Raw genomic sequence first — 16,245 nt, 5'->3', positions numbered from 1 at the left:
ATGAGTGGAAAGTTATCGTCTTTCAGTTTAGGAAGTAAGCCCAATCACTGTGGTCATAGACAATTGGAAATAAAGACAGACGTTGTGTTAGTTAAGTGCCAAAACATGCAAGGTCACAGAAAAATGCATTTTTGAGGGTGAGCGTCAGAGTGAATTCGTTTCCCAGCGATGATTTAGGTGATGACAGCAGACTTGTTGCCATGGCAGCAGGTAGCAGGTGTACAACTGGGATGCAATGAGTCAAGAAATGATGGCAGTGGGACGTATGCAAGACAGCACAGGGGAAGTGCTTATTAGATGCATGGGAAGTAAAAGACGCTAACATTTAAGGCTTTCAGCAAAAGTCTATATGCATAATGGATTTTTGAAGCATCCACCTGCCGTAAATGACCCTCATCATGAGTCAAACAACCGATTTCAGAAGATGTAAGTTCCTAAGAAATGCAGGAATGTCAAAGCTAGCAAAGTTATTATATGCAAGTCTAACAAGTGGCTAAATGAGACTACAGAAAGTAAACGGCATCACACTGCTCATATAGCTTTTGAAGATTATGTTGTTTAACAAAACCTGTAAGTATCATAAATTTGTTTGCCACAGAACTTATTTTCTGCAAAAATCCAAAATCCAATGGAAATATCCAATAAGCATACAGGTTGACGCTAACTTCCAGGTTAGCCTACCAAATATGTCATTCATGCTACACTCTGTGGGCGTAAAAGTAAAAGATGTGTAATAATAGTTCAAGTAGAGAAGAGTCATCAACTCAACAAACGGTCTCAGTTATGTCCTTAAAAGTTTGCTAACGTTAGCCACATTAGGCTACTGGTTGCACCAAGATTGTCATTTTACCACCAAAAACTGAAAAGCTAAAGCAAATAATATTTTACTCACAATCTCCTTGATGACTTTGTCCACAATGCCTCTATCCTGCAGGTTGTGAAGGTAGCGCGAGGCCGGGGCGCTAGCAATTAGCCGCAGCTGAGCTACATTGGCGGCCTCGTTGGCCTCAGGTGTGATGCCTATGGTGAAGAAGCGGACGCCCTGGTTCTTGGCATCAGCCACAGCTGCAAATATGTCCGGGTTCCTGGGGTGAGAGATGCCGTCGAAGAGCAGAACTGCGACCTTGATGCTGCTGGGAGCCGACTCCTCCAGGTAAATTCGGGTGAGGTTGGTGATGGCGTAGGTGGTGTAGGTGCCGTGGCCGATGTACACGATGGGGGCGATCCGGGCCTTGAATTCGTCAGGGCCCCGCCACTGTTTGAAGGTCTGCTCGACGATAACGTGGCTGCTGTACTGAAGGAGGGCAGCGCGGGAGCTGAGACCCCGGCCGGTCTGCAGACGGAGGCCCTGCAGCCGGTCCATCACATCCGAGGCAAAGCGCTTCTCCTGGGCATGGTTGTCCTTGGCGCTCTCTGAGCTGTCGATCAGGAAGGCCAACTCCAGACTGCAGTCTTCATCAATGAGTGCTGAGAAGGAAGAAGAGTTAGCCAATTATTGACCAAGGATGACAGGAATAGTTTTTGGGAAATACGCTTAGTCACTTTCTTACTGAGAGTTCGATGAAAACCCTCATATCCGAACGCTACGCAACCATGTCTCACAGAAATTAGGAGGAAACTTAGGAAGGAAAGTCTAAAGTCAATTAATTTTATTCAAACAGTAAAAATGTTCACCGCCAACGCATTTCATTCTCTTCCTGCCAAAATGTTCAAGAGGCCAATAAATGAGCACTTCTAGGAAAGTCATCTTTAGGCGACAGCGTTGAAATGTGAAGCTAAGCTCAGCATAAAGACTGGAAACAGTGAGAAACAGCCACACTGGCTTTGTCCCAAAGAAGCAAAGGCCACCTTCTAACAACTCATAAATTTACACATTATACTGCAGGAGGTTATAAGTTATGGCTCTTTCTTTGTCGGGCGCGAACCCTAGTGCTAATTTTATTACCTTTAGACAGAACCAGGCTAACTGTGTCCCACGCACTCTTTAGGCTAAGCTAAGATGAGGCGCTGCTAGCTGTAGGGCATTTCCAAATGGAGAAAATAGAGAGGATTAAAGGTGCAATACGTAAGAACAGTTTACAGATCAGTTTTGTCATTGTGTCGTCTATGTATTGCGTTGAAACGTTATCCACTTAAATTAGCATGCTAACCAGCTAGCCTTGGCCGGTCCCATTCCAAAGCATTAACATTAACATTTGCTCTGAGCTCCCAGGTGGGACCATTAGCTGCACGGCTAATTGAGCTAACTCACCAACGGCAGCTATGGTTAGCAGTAGTTAGCATTTATTTTGGATATGCTGCCCCCTATTTGTTTTGAGGATGGATTTGACCTCCCTTACATATTGCACCTTTAAATAGACTGTGATGTTATTTTTTGTTTGCCCACCCGATGACCTGACAAACTATCCAGTATTTTCCCTGTATTTGCTGTTGCCAGGTTGGTTGTCAACACCTCTTTTTGTATCATTTATTACTTTCAATTCCAGCCCAATATAAAGACCCAACAGATCACAGCCAAATGGATTTCTCTAGATTTATCTATGAAGCCTTCAGAGGGGGTAAAGGTGATTTATTGACTGTTTGGGTTCTATAGGCTTATGCCTTTTTAAGAAAAGTGTGATAAGTTCATGAACGTGACATATAATTTTGAAGAGGAAATAAAAGTAACTCAACTCTCCGCGCCAACCTTCAGCCATGGAAGGAGGTCACAGATCTAATATGGGCTGAGGATAATTCACATTAATCTTCGCGGAAATATGTCACAGAGAGAATGTGCCTGGGGAAACAGGATTCTGAGCGAATAAAACATTTGGGTAACAGAGCACTGAACGGTCACACGGGAGATGGATGGCTCGGAGAAACCTAAGAGATATGATCAATCCAAGCGGATTGCATCCTCCAGCGATGTCCTTGTTGAGGATCGTGTTCTATTTTTTCACCTGTGGCAGCGCCTTTTTTTTTTCTGGCGATGTAAAAAATGAAACATGTGCCACCTGCACAAACTCCACACCACTTTTCAAAGTAAGAGCATCAGTGGAACAAACAGCCCCGAGACAAATTCTCAAAAAGGAGATAGCTTTAGACTTACAATTGCCATTTTTCGGTATGGTATTGGATGCAAATTGTTTGACCTTCTTCCTGGGGGTCACCACCACCTCTTCTTCATAGTCTTCTTCATAGTCCTGTGCACAAAGACCTTGAATTCCCCACAGTAGCAGGAGCCAGTGCAGTGAGTGGAGCATGACTTCCCTGAGAGATAAAGAGAAGACAGAAACGGATAAAAAAAAAAGACTCAGACACGTCCTCACATTTTAATATCTTCAGCACACTCAGAGAACAAGCTTCAACAAGCATGCATGTGTGAGAGTCAGGCATCAAACATGCATAACTCACAATGTTGCTGACTTAGGTCTCCAATGTGTTCAGCTCTACAAAGCTCTCCTGGCAGTGAAAAGTGCAAAAAGGGAAGAAGGAAAGGAGAAATTCTTCATTCAGAGTCAGTTTGGTTCCATTTCCTGAGCATCAAATTGAGTGTCCTCGTCTGCCGGATCGTAGTTGAGAGTCTGCAGGTCAAGTAGGCACCTTATAGTGACAGCAGCAGCAGCAGCAGCAGTGCGTTGCCAAAAGTTTGGAGTGTATCCTGGATCTCATGAGACTCAATTCAAGCCATTCTGAGCTTGCAGTAAATGAAGGGAAGTCCAGCCCTTTTTTCAAATTCACTCCCATTTTGGGGAGAGTGTGGGAGGGGTGGTTGGGGAGACAGAGCAATGAGTGCATTTCCCCCCTTTTATTAGATAGAGTGTCATTTTTACTTTGTTAGCTGTGCTATTAAAACAGGAACAGAATGGAAAGCCCCTAAAAGAGTAATTGCTATTTGTCTTTTTCACTCCCTTGGAGGTATTTCTTGACATTTATAATTACACAATGAGGATTTAACAGGAGTTATAAGGCTGATTTTAAAACAACAAACAAACTTAAAGCATGATTGTGTTACTTTTGACAAAAGAAATAACTAAATCATCCTCTTACAGACAAAAAGTTGAATCCAAAAAGCAGTAAAACACGGAAAAATCAGGAGTTTTGGTGCGACAGCCTTACGTGTCTGATCTGACCAAGCCCCCAAAAAGGGGCGGGCTTTGACGACAATTTGACACAGTGGCCAAACTGTGTCATTACTACATTAGTGAGGCACGGGGGCCCAAAAAATACTTGATCTCATAAGCTTACATTGTGAACGAGGCAGCTGTAAAACAGTGGTCACAACAGTGTATATTTAAGCATTTATTATCATATTGCAGTTGTAACTTGGGGCTACAGTGGTGCTTTTTAATAAAGGTTAAGTTACATGATCATTTTCTGCTGCTCAGTCATTTGATCCATTGTTAGAGACATAACTATTATAACTGCTCGATTCAAGTCACTTCTATTTATGTTTCCTTTATCTGTGCCTCCAGGAGCCTCGCCCTCGGAAAACAATCCGGAAAGCTGGAAAAAGTGCGGATGGGTGAATTAATACCTTGAGGCGACACACCTTGCATGAGCGGTTTTCCATGATTCACCTGTGAAAACACCCAGAGCAGCCATTTGTCAGTCTTTCTCCTAGCGTGATTTACTGTAAATAGAGATTTCCAGGAGCCAGAAAGAAGTAAATTAGTATTAGGGATATTGCCACTGAAGCAGTCACTTTCTTCCTGTTGCTCAGATATAATCAAAAAGGGTGCAAAGTCAGTCTCTGCACGTTAACATGAGAAGTTCTGGCAGAGGTCTCTTCAAAGCCGGATGTGAAAGGCTATAACAGAGCACTTCTTGTTCAGAGTCGGCCCGTTTCTTTATTAAAACCTGGTGCGTGTCCTTTTCGGCACCAAAGAAAAGTCTCATAAGTCTTTAATCTTATTATAATTCCTATGTAGTCCCGGATCAGAGGAGTCTTCACATCCCATGAGACGGCCCGCAACCATAAAAGCTGGAACTGGAATCACATAACTCTGCGACGGGGATGACGGCGTGTGTTTTTATTGCCTACTGTATTCCTGAAAGCAAGGAAAGGTGAGCTGTCACTCAAGAATGCTCTCCCCTGAAAGATGGACCTCCTTAAATCTGGTTCAGCTCCTGTTCCTTCGTGTGGAGAGCTGATTAAGCAAAGTGAGGATTTATGGGAATTATTTGTGTCCCTCTAATATTATGTGTGTTTGCAGTGAAAAATAGGGAGCTGTCCCCGCTGATGTCTGACTTTACAGTTTTAAAAGGCTGTTACACACGAATGAATCTCACTTTTATAGCTTAGACACCTGTTTTGTTGCATTTTACATGATTTATGGCAAAACTAGGACACATCAGAGCGCTAAATTTCAATATGAAATGACTTGCACCACAGAACGCTAAAGTAGGGCAGCTGAAAATCCACAAGAATTTGGTTGTGAAGTTAACTTTGCATTCTTCTTCTGTCTTTCGCGGCGAGCCTTCACTGTGCTGCATTTAAATTGTGCATTAACTTTACTGAAAGGTTTTCTAAAGAAGACCCCGGAGTGTCTCTAAACGACACAGCAATTAAGTGACATTCATTCGGCGAGTACGTGGGAATGAATGAATAAAGATGTGTCCCTGCTCTGAGCAGATGCAGACGCCAATAAAGGGCATCAATAAAAAAGCAGGACACGGCATTTTCTATGTCATGCCACACAATTTCATTTAATGAGCAAATGGTTACCTTGGAAAAGGTGTGTGGCATGAATGAAAACAAGAGCGAGTCCTTTCTTTTATGGCTCAGCGGAAGCCACCACTTAGCTCTTTGATATTCCCTTCCCCTCCAGGTATCTCTCCTGTGACATTTGGCTTAACCACTGTTTTTACAAGATAATGCATGTTCCCTCAACATATAGTTACAGCACCGCAGAGTGTGTTGATCGTTGCTGGATGAATGTCGGGTCATGTGTAAAGATCAGAGAAACTGAACAGATCTGCCTGAACTAAAGAGGAGCTGACAGCTTCACCTCCGACTGAAAATAATCCTTAGTGTTAGCTGTCATGGCGTACCAGAGGAAGGTGTTGCTGGAAGCACGAACGCTCAGAAAGAGTTGTAGAAGTTGTCAAATCACAGATGAAATGCATATCAGACATTCAAACATGCTTTTTGTTGATTTATTTGCATGTAACAGCTCTGTAAGGCTGTACGAAGGCACGGTGCTTTGAGCTAACGTTAACGTCAGCATGCTAATGTACTAACAGCGATCGTATTAGCATGCTGGTGTAACAGATCTTATGTTTACCATGTTCAGTTGAATCTCTTGGCACTGTTACATTTGCTGTTTAGCTGTAAACCCCAACTACAGCTGAGGATAAGGGAAATGTTTGCAGGTATTTGGTCATAAATAAATGAAATGTTGACCTGATGATGGCACCAGAACCAAAGTTATTACAATTCATCCTGAGGGGAACATGTACGTCTGTACCAGATTTCATGGCAACCCATCCAATAATAATCCATCCTTCATGCCAACTTCATGGCGGCGCTCGGCTAATTATCAAAGGATCATGAGGATTCGTCTCTCAGGACCATGAAGGTGCAACATTTCATGGCGGTCCTTCCAACAACTGGAGATTATTCCGTCTGGACAAAAGTGTTGAACAGACCGACGGATCAACTTTGCTACTTTGCCTACAGCCATGCCGCCAGCAAGGCTAAACAGACCAGAACCAAAGAGAAAAGCCTTTCCTTCCGCCTGCTTAATATGTGTTTCATATAAGCTGCTATCTGTTTCAATCGGCCACCATGAGTACACTTTTTACCTCTGAGGCTTTTGATCAACAGAAGTAGAAAACCTTTCCTCAGAAGAGCTGTATGGAACATATCTGTGGAAGGTCAAACATCGCCTGCTGTCAAATCAGCCAAGTATGATGAAGGGAAGGCTTTCCAAGACCTGACAATACACAGGTGCAGCCTTTCTTTGGAATAGGAAACGTTTGCAAGGGATTGAATAAAGGTTATTGTTGTGGACTTGTGAATACAAAGCAGGTTCAGAGTCCTCCATAAAGCGGGCCATCACATATTTCAAATGGCAGATGAGGCAGACGTGTTTAAAACGGTAACCACATTGGCATCCGCCGCAATGGATCCTATCGAGGAACATGTCCATTCCTGCATCACCCGGCCTCGCTCACCGTGGTGAACTCACTCAGCTGTGATCACTGTAGCTACAGTAACTGCAACACAAGCACAATCTTTGGACACTTTTTTGGGAAACATCGCCAAGCGAGCTCAACATTGCACCCTCAACTGTAGGACAGCGTGTTTCACAACGACACCTTTTTAAATAGAGATTTTGGTTCGGTTTAAAATAGAGTCGACGTTCAGAGTGTTGACAATCTGCGTCGACTCGTGCATGTACCTGTAATAATCCAACAATGCAAACCACAAAATGCTGGCAACACAAAGTAATCTCAGTCATCACTCATCAGGAGTTACTTTGGGGCATGAATTGGTTGTTTTATTGAAATCCAGGTATGTGCTGTGTTTTCACAGACAAATACAGACTAGTAGAGATGTAGCTGCGGGTCGGGGGAGGGATGCCAAACCTTGTTCAATCAGTTACATCCCAAACATCAAGACAGTGTGTTATGCTTGTTGGTGTTCAGAATACTGTGCGGAAGAATATGTATGATAAACTAGACTAAAATGTCTTTACAACACCTAATAAACTCATGAACAACCGAAAGGAGCAAAGCATTGAATGTGTTGAAACGTAAAGACAACAGATATTTATACCAGAGAGATTTTGCATAATGCTTCAAACTGAGGCTGAGACAAAGGGATGATTTCAAGCCTTCTGAAATGAAAACACACACATATTCATACACACACCTGCACTAAACCATCCTCTACACATCTCTGTTGATGCAGCAGCACCCTCTAGTGTAAATATGGCAGACTCGCTTCTCTAGCCCTACAATATACCATATACTGATACTGTAGACAGTATGCACTACGTATTCATTTTCATAGTTTGACTTCATATTTAAACTTATCATAGCAGGAATATGTAAGAAATGGCCTCATTTCTGTCAGGTTTGAAGGAAATGTTTTATGATGAGTTAACAAGGCAACTAAGCTCAACTTGGAGGAGCTTGGATGAATAAAGAAGGTGTGTGGTTGTATTGTTCTGTTTGATAATGAAATGAGGTATAAGAAATATTAATCTCTTGACGTTTTGTTAGTTTGTTTATTGACGGGACCGAACAAGCGAACCGAGCTTGTGAAAACATAATGAACACTGTCAGACGATCACCTTTACAAAGTGGTGTTACGAGACATGAGGGGCTGGGGTTAGCTGGTTAGCATGCTAACTACAGAGACGTCAAAACTCTTATTACTTCACATTCTGTTGATGATTCCAGTTCATTTTTGAATGTTTTGAATCTAAATTCAAGCTCTTGTGGTTAAACTGTGTGAGGGTAGAATCGGCTGAATTGGTCCACTTTTTGGTAAATGTGGTTCTAAAGACCATTTAATAATCTATGCATGAGATCTAATGATATTGTATTCATTCCCATGGGTCTCTTAAATATTTATTTAATAAAAAAATCTGAGACTCTGACACTTTCTACAAAGAAAGAAACATCTTAATGTATTGTACTAAAAGCCGAATTTACAAGAAGGCACCAATTATTTAAAATTTGCCGTACCCGTTTCACAAAGTTGATAAAGTTTCTCCTCGTGATGCAACAACTCTTAAAATCACGCGATTTGTGAGGGAGTCTGGGATATTGCCGTTGCTGGTGACTTCACTTCATTACTTGGTCTATATCCATGACTACTTCTGAGTGAGTGAGTGAGTGAACCACCAGATTTTCATCAACCGCTGCAGCTGCAACGCACTCCAGGATGTCTGGGAGTCCAGAAGATGCAGTGTAGATACACTTCAGGGAGTGTTTCACTGCAGGACAAAAGAGGTTTATACATTATATACAGTATAAATACACACATCATCATCATCATCACACTCATCATCAATATGATAAGTCATTTAAGGAAAGTTATCTTACCTGAAAATGCAAAGTGGCTCGAGAGGAGCAAGAGAATGAAGATCTTCATGGTGTGATTAAAGGGAACAGGTGTTTTCTGTTTGGATGACACGCCTCCCTCCTTCCCTCACTGTGTCTTTAGCTCCCCCCAGTGGAGATGAGAGGTTTAGACAGGGGGAAAAGTTCTTCAAAAAGTTTTCTGTGGTCCTGGTGCAGAACAGGTAGTGCACAGTGGTTTTTCTGTTATTTCTCTGTGAGTTTGTCTCTACAACGGACACATCTCACATGATTTGATCCATCATTAATATAAAGTACTGAGTAGTTTAGTTTCATATACTAAACCTGAAACACTGAGGAAATACTTAATACTAGTTGTGTTACTTAGCCTAAGTCCTGACACAGTTTCCTGAAATGTATTCTGCTGAAGGTCTTCTTCATCCATGAGAAGACACGTCGGAAGCAGTTCTTCTTCTGCCTCTTCTTCTTTGTCCCGATGTCTTCTGTAAATCAAAGGACATTAAATACTTCAGCCTTGCTGCAAAATACACAACAATTCAGACACAAGTGGAGGTGACTGTTACTTACCACATTTGGCTGAGTCCTTGGTGTGACACTGAGGACTCTGATGTCTCGTTCATCCCAGACTGAAAACTGAACACACACAAAGAGTCAGTGTTATTGCTGGTATTGTCATCGCATCTTAAAGCTCAACTAGCTCTAGTTAGCATGTGGATCTGATTTGATAGCGAGTGCAAGAAAAAGGCAACCGGGTCTATTTTTCATCATCTCACCTTACTGTGCTCTCCTGATCTTCCGGCAGCAGAGGCAGGCCGAACCATGATCATGATGGAGTGCAGTCGTCTGCTTGGATGTTGATGCCTTCTTCATCCTTCAGAGGAGTGTCACACACACACACACACACTGAGTAGTTTAGCTCTTAATAAGGCATCAAATACTATACAGTGATTATATGTTTTGTTATATTTGAGTAAAGAGTAGAACATTTTGGGGTAAAATAGTTAAGATAATGTCTCATGGTTTAATTAAAGTTCTGTAAACACATACAGAGTCCTCAAGGTTTCAGTCAGAGCATGCAACTAACAACTGTGGACATTTTTGCACTTTTGCTGGAGACATAGGACGCTCTCCTCGGCCAGACAGGGGCCGAATATGAACAACAAATGTCAGGGGAGCAGCGGGAAACTTTCCTCCCCTTGACATGGGACATTGTGTACAAACTGGATATTAGGACACTATGACGCCTAAACCATAAACTACCATGAAGATGCACATTACTAAGAGACTTATTGAAATGATAACTAAATGATACAGTATGTAACCTTTTCTCTGGACTGTCATTCAGCTGTCACATGTGCTGTCAAACAGGTCCACTCTGGAGGGCAGAATGTCAGCTGGATGCACTTAACATCTACGCATGCGCAGTCTACGTAGCGCGCATGCGCAGTCGGCCTCAGCGGTCATTCATTATAAAGCCCCAAGTTCCTCCGTCTCTTTCCACCTTCAGCCATTTTGACGATGTTGGGAGCTGTGGGACGCTGCTGCACCGGGGCTCTGCAGGCTCTCAAGCCTGGGGTCCAGCCCCTGAAGGCTCTCGTTGGATCCCCAGCCGTCCTCTCACGTAAGTCCCGCATGCCGCCGGACCGAAATCGTGGAAAGAAAAGACGCATTCACGCGTCTGTCAGAGAAGGGCAGAGGCTATGCTAACGCTAGCTGCCGCTAGCAACACGCTGGCTGTCCTGCCGGTGCCGGAACAGGCCGTAAAACTGAAATGTCAAAATTAAATCAGACTTGAGCCATTCCAAGTTGTTAAACTGTTACACATGTGCATGTATGCGTCTGTTGACGGGTGTCATGCAGCAGAAAGTCAGCTGGCTGTGTTGCTCTTCTGCTAGCAGCAATGACCTTTGTGTAATGACATGAGGCTGTGCAGAGGCTGCTAAGTTAGCATTACAAGTTGGGTTTTAGCAAGGTCTGGCTAGCAGATTAGCAAGGTTAAACTGTGTGCAACGTTTATTTAAAGACGCAGTGAATTCACACCACAGCAGACACTGCTTTAGGATTATGATAATAAACAGTAAATATGTACTTTGAGTGTCCTGCGTCGGTCTTTTACGGCACAGCGTTAGCAACGTTAGCTTAAAGTACATTTCATTCATCTGACAGTCTTGACACGTAACGTTATCTAGTCGGGAAATAGCTTGTTAGTGTTTACCAATCAAAATCTACTTATATTTGACACACGTATGCTACTGTTTTGTAAGAGGGGGGTTAATCAATTATTTCAGTTGTTTTATAGCTAAGTCGTAGTTTGGCCGTCGGCTATGACTTGACATTGAGCCGGAGCCTCCAGACACGCAGTTGTCTCCCCGCCCTGCACACCAGCAGCCGGGCTGTTACACTGGAGACAAACGAGCACCAACATAACAAGGTCACGACTGCAGCACACATGTGTGACACTGAGCTAAATGCACACACTGTCTGCGTTACGTTACAGGCAGAGATTATGTCGCACCTGCCGCCGCCGCTGCCACCGCCAACGGGCGCATTGTGGCCGTCATTGGTGCCGTCGTCGACGTCCAGTTCGATGAGGGCCTCCCTCCCATCCTGAACGCCCTGGAAGTAGCCGGCCGCGAATCCAGGCTAGTCCTGGAGGTGGCACAGCATCTTGGTGAGCATCTGGGATAATAACTCCATCATACACCCATATGAGCAAACAGAAAACATGCAGACAATAACACAAAACCATGTTTGTGTTTAGGGGAGAACACAGTGCGTACCATCGCCATGGATGGTACAGAGGGTCTGGTGCGTGGACAGAAAGTTCTGGACACTGGAGCCCCCATCAGAATCCCAGTGGGACCCGAGACCCTGGGCAGGATCATGAATGTCATCGGTGAGCCCATCGACGAGAGGGGTCCCATCTCCACCAAGCAGTGAGTTCACTTTGAAAATAACAGTTGCGTTTGTCGTGACCTTCAAAATGTCGGGCAGGATGACGATAGTTAAGTGACTTTGGTGTAAAAAGTAGCAGTGTAGCAGGTATTGAAGAGGCAGCATATTCAAAATGTTGAGCTTAAAAATTGTATTGGGCTGTGATAAGTGTCAATATTTTAATTTTGTTATTTTCTACAGGACTGCACCCATCCACGCTGAAGCCCCTGAATTCACCGACATGAGTGTGGAGCAGGAGATTCTGGTGACTGGCATCAAGGTTGTGGACCTGCTGGCCCCCTACGCCAAGGGAGGAAAGATCGGTGAGTGTTAAGATAGAGGTTGCTCAGTGTTTGTTTTACAGGCAGGGTGTTTTCTTCGAAGCCCCTTCGTTATATCATGAAACTCACCTTGTGTTGTGTTCACAGGTCTGTTCGGTGGTGCTGGTGTCGGCAAGACTGTATTGATCATGGAGCTCATCAACAACGTGGCCAAGGCCCATGGTGGTTACTCCGTGTTCGCCGGTGTGGGAGAGCGTACCCGCGAGGGAAACGACTTGTACCATGAAATGATTGAGTCAGGTGTCATCAACCTGAAGGACACCACCTCCAAGGTGAGGAGTTCGGCAGAAGAAATTAAAGAAACCTGCATATTTACTATGACACGACGACAACAACTCAACTCACCTCTTGTCCCTGCTAGGTGGCGCTGGTGTACGGACAGATGAACGAGCCCCCAGGTGCCCGTGCCAGAGTGGCTCTGACTGGTCTCACCGTAGCCGAGTACTTCCGTGACCAGGAGGGTCAGGATGTGCTGCTCTTCATTGACAACATCTTCCGCTTCACACAGGCTGGCTCTGAGGTGTGTAAAACATCATCATGTCCGTCAGTGACAAGGTCACAGGAGCAGCAATGTGACGAGATTAATTTATTTAAAGAAAAGCTAATAGAGTTGTACTTTTCAATTCAGATGCAGTGTGTCAAAATGAATCTTGTGCTCCTCAGGTGTCTGCCCTGCTGGGTCGTATCCCCTCTGCTGTGGGTTACCAGCCCACTCTGGCCACTGACATGGGTACCATGCAGGAGAGAATCACCACCACCAAGAAGGGTTCAATCACATCTGTGCAGGTAAAAAGGACAACAGACTCGCACTGCATTTAATTTGTTAAAAGGTTGATAAAGACTGTTGATGTATAATTGGATCATTCTCTCAATCAGGCCATCTATGTGCCAGCTGATGATCTGACTGACCCTGCCCCCGCCACCACCTTCGCTCACTTGGACGCCACAACTGTGTTGTCCCGCGCCATCGCTGAGCTGGGTATCTACCCCGCTGTCGACCCCCTGGACTCCACCTCCCGTATCATGGACCCCAACATTGTCGGAGCTGAGCACTACGATGTTGCCCGTGGTGTGCAGAAAATCCTTCAGGTTTGTACTTTATCAAAACGTGTATTGTCTTTTTATGCAATTAACAAAACATTCATTAGGTTATAAACGGTTTATCTTCCTCTTCCTTGTAGGACTACAAATCCCTGCAGGATATCATTGCCATTCTGGGTATGGATGAGTTGTCTGAGGAGGACAGACTGACTGTGGCCCGCGCCCGTAAGATCCAGCGTTTCTTGTCCCAGCCCTTCCAGGTGGCCGAGGTCTTCACTGGCCACATGGGCAAGCTGGTGCCCCTCAAGGAGACCATCAAGGGCTTCCAGAGCATCCTTGGAGGTGGGTTCAGCAGCAGTCATGAACTTTAAGTAATGTTTCTATATTGTGCCCCTCAACTTCTTCGGCTATATCTGCAGTACTGATGTTACCTTTTTATTCCCACAGGCGAGTACGACGCTCTGCCCGAGCAGGCTTTCTACATGGTCGGCCCCATCGAGGAAGTCGTTCAGAAGGCCGAGAAGCTGGCTGAGGAGCACTCATAAACATCCAAACAATCTAAACTGTTGTGGGGAGCAGAGGAGAGGAGAGGAGAGGGGTCCTGTTGGTTAAGGAGCACTTGGTTTGTAAAACATGTCAAAATACAAATGTACCTGTCTCGTCATCCTGAAAGAAAGTTCTATTTAATGTTTTCAATGGAAGATGGAATAAAACACTGTCTTTACACAAAACAGCTCGTCAACTGTATATTTCCTGAAGGCTTTAAAAGTTGTAGTTGATAAACTTGTTCCTAATAGGGGGTTTTCATGAAATTGCTGTCCTTCTCCACTTTGACCACAGGATAGCAGTCTTGAGCCATGTTAAGCTTTCTGAACTGTGTTGCAGCTTTGTCTCTTACTGAAATAAAACGGTGGACAAACGATTGGATGAGTGTTTGTTTCAACACATGGTAAGGGAAGAACTATCACAGCTGGCTTTGTACATTTCTAGCATTTTTCATAATCTATATTTGCATCAAATTGATTGCCAAGGGGATTCCAGATGTTTTTTACTCAGAGGGACACTTTTTAAAGGGACAGTATGTAGAAATATTTGCAAACATTCAGAAATGAGTTGCAGAGTTATCTACTGGATCAAAATGTTTCAGTAGGATTTGGATAACTTTGACCCAAAAAAACAGGATTATCCAGATCCAACGGGGGGTAGGATTTCAAGGTGGATTTCAGGAAGAAAATGTAGTAAAACTTAAAAATTGGTCAAATAATAGATTTGTATCATTTAGTGTATTTACTTTTATATTTTGCACTTGACTTGTTTAACCATTACAGTGATAAAGTAGACATAGGCTACCAATTAAGCCTTTCAATATAGTAAAGTAAAAATGATCTTGTCCCCATGAAACAATCCCCCAAACGGATTTAAATAAACAAAATTCAATGTTTCTGTCACTCATCCCTGTATATTAATTTCAAAGAAACAATCATCAGAGATGACCCTGTCAAAAATAATTTCTAACGTTTGCATCCCTTACTACACGTCCAGTCAGCCCCTCATTCTGACAGAACCCCAGAGGTTGGTCTGGTTGTTCAACAGGCTCAGGTGCGTCACAAACGTCATCACAAAGAGGGACATTGCACCTGGTAGCATTGTTGTGCCGGGCAATACACGCAAGTATTATGTTACATACTCCCTGTGGTTCCACTCACCAGTAGATAAGACATGCAAAGCGTCTCTTCAGAACTCAATTTAAACGCTCAATTGCACTTCTTGTTTTGCAATGAGCAAAACTGAGCGAGCCTGCACAGGTGTGGTTGCTGCAGGAAAAGGAGTCATCAGCCACGGTAGGAGTGGATTGGCACTGTCTCCTAATATTAGCCATCCGGTCGGTTGGTTTGGAGCTCTCTGTATAAAGCACTCTCTCTCAGGATACGTTCATCATGAACAGACCCAGGCCACTTCACGACAGTGTGTGATGATGAGGTCTGCGTCGCCTACAAGTTGGATGTTGATGCTGCTGTGCTTGGTCTGGGCAATCTGGTCATCCTTTGGAAGTGAAACAAACTGATTGACCAGGCTGGCCAATGCAATTGACACAGCTTTCACTACATCACTCACAGTTGATTGGTCCACGCCTATATTGTCACCAACAACTTGGTAGAAAGTCCCAGATGCATAGAAGCGCAGACCAATGAGGAGCTGTTCCTCTACAGACAGCCTGTGACTCGTTCGGGTTCTCTGTTGAACATTTGGCCTGACAAGGTCTGCAATGAACTTAATATCAGCGTTCCCAAAGCGAAAGCGAGCATACAGTTCTTCAGTGGTGTATTGCTCCAGTGGTTTTGCACGCACCACCCACTCATTAGCTGACGTGCTTTGGCTTGTGTTCAATTAAATCAATCATGCCCAAGGCCTGTAAATACTATGTTCACTACAACAGATGAGGTGGAACCATGGACTCAAAAGGACCTAATTTCACTGTTGCAGAAACCCATGCACTGCTGGAGGGTGTTAAGTGCCATTATGCCTCAATAGTAGGAAGCTTTGTTGCGGGTGGAATGGTGACTAACAAAAGGAAGAAAGACATTTGGGTTGAAATCACCCAGAATGTGAATGAGATGAGGGGTCATAAAAGAAATTATGAATGGAAGTGGATGTTTATGTTATTTTTGTGTTTTGTCTCAAAATAAGAAACACTTACAGTGACCCCATGTTGGCTCTTCTACCTGTTGTTCTTTACATAGCTGGTAGCCCACATTGTGATATGCTGTCCCATTTAGAGCACTGGTAATCCGGATTTGGTAATCTTGAAAACTGTGTATCCGGATCAGGGTGATCCAGTCCAATGTAGGGATGGGCATTTCAAGCAGAACTACTATTCGATAATCACAGGGAA

At 43.9% G+C, this 16,245-nt stretch overlaps 2 protein-coding genes and 1 pseudogene across 4 annotated transcripts in view; 1 reads left to right on the top strand and 2 right to left on the bottom strand.

The window, feature by feature from the left end:
* LOC311253273 (uncharacterized protein) overlaps positions 1-9,080 on the bottom strand; it is a 32,842-nt gene extending 23,762 nt beyond the window's left edge. Inside the window, exons 1-4 of one of the 2 annotated variants that reach the window (XM_084347117.1) lie at positions 9,040-9,080; positions 8,680-8,930; positions 3,089-3,249; positions 893-1,467 (exon numbers count right to left, since the gene is read on the bottom strand). In XM_084347117.1, coding sequence (XP_084203243.1) covers positions 893-1,467; positions 3,089-3,242 — 729 coding nt within the window. In that variant the 5' untranslated portion in view covers positions 3,243-3,249; positions 8,680-8,930; positions 9,040-9,080. Of the gene's footprint in view, positions 1-892; positions 1,468-3,088; positions 3,250-3,393; positions 3,456-8,679; positions 8,931-9,039 lie in introns of those variants that run through there. The other variant, XM_084347118.1, reaches the window with a different exon arrangement.
* A 1,418-nt stretch (positions 9,081-10,498) lies between these two features.
* On the top strand, positions 10,499-14,274 carry LOC311253580 (ATP synthase subunit beta, mitochondrial). Its single transcript, XM_084347644.1, has 10 exons — positions 10,499-10,657; positions 11,534-11,707; positions 11,798-11,972; positions 12,172-12,293; positions 12,399-12,583; positions 12,673-12,831; positions 12,975-13,097; positions 13,188-13,400; positions 13,493-13,694; positions 13,800-14,274. Exons 1-10 carry the CDS (start codon positions 10,555-10,557, stop codon positions 13,895-13,897), a joined length of 1,554 nt encoding a protein of 517 aa, XP_084203770.1. The 5' UTR covers positions 10,499-10,554; the 3' UTR covers positions 13,898-14,274.
* Positions 14,275-14,850: 576 nt separating this feature from the next.
* LOC311252966 (putative nuclease HARBI1) lies at positions 14,851-15,871 on the bottom strand (annotated as a pseudogene). The gene is made up of 2 exons: positions 15,819-15,871; positions 14,851-15,729 (listed from the first exon to the last, which is right to left on the bottom strand). The product of its transcript is annotated as a putative nuclease HARBI1 (transcript).
* Between the last annotated feature and the right edge of the window lie 374 nt (positions 15,872-16,245).

Source organism: Pagrus pagrus, assembly GCF_965226575.1.
Source record: "Pagrus pagrus genome assembly, chromosome: 24".
Lineage (NCBI taxonomy): Eukaryota > Metazoa > Chordata > Actinopteri > Spariformes > Sparidae > Pagrus > Pagrus pagrus.
The sequence above is the reverse complement of the archived record's forward strand: the minus strand, read 5'-3'. Positions and strand labels throughout refer to the sequence as shown.

What these genes read in the sequence shown, in the direction of transcription:
- LOC311253580 (XM_084347644.1), top strand. Translation starts at nt 10,555, where the DNA reads ATGTTGGGAGCTGTGGGACGCTGCTGCACCGGGGCTCTGCAGGCTCTC. An exon ending in TCACACAGGCTGGCTCTGAG is followed by an intron (nt 12,832 to 12,974) that starts GTGTGTAAAACA and finishes TGTGCTCCTCAG; the next exon opens with GTGTCTGCCCTGCTGGGTCG. An exon ending in CTTCCAGAGCATCCTTGGAG is followed by an intron (nt 13,695 to 13,799) that starts GTGGGTTCAGCA and finishes TTATTCCCACAG; the next exon opens with GCGAGTACGACGCTCTGCCC.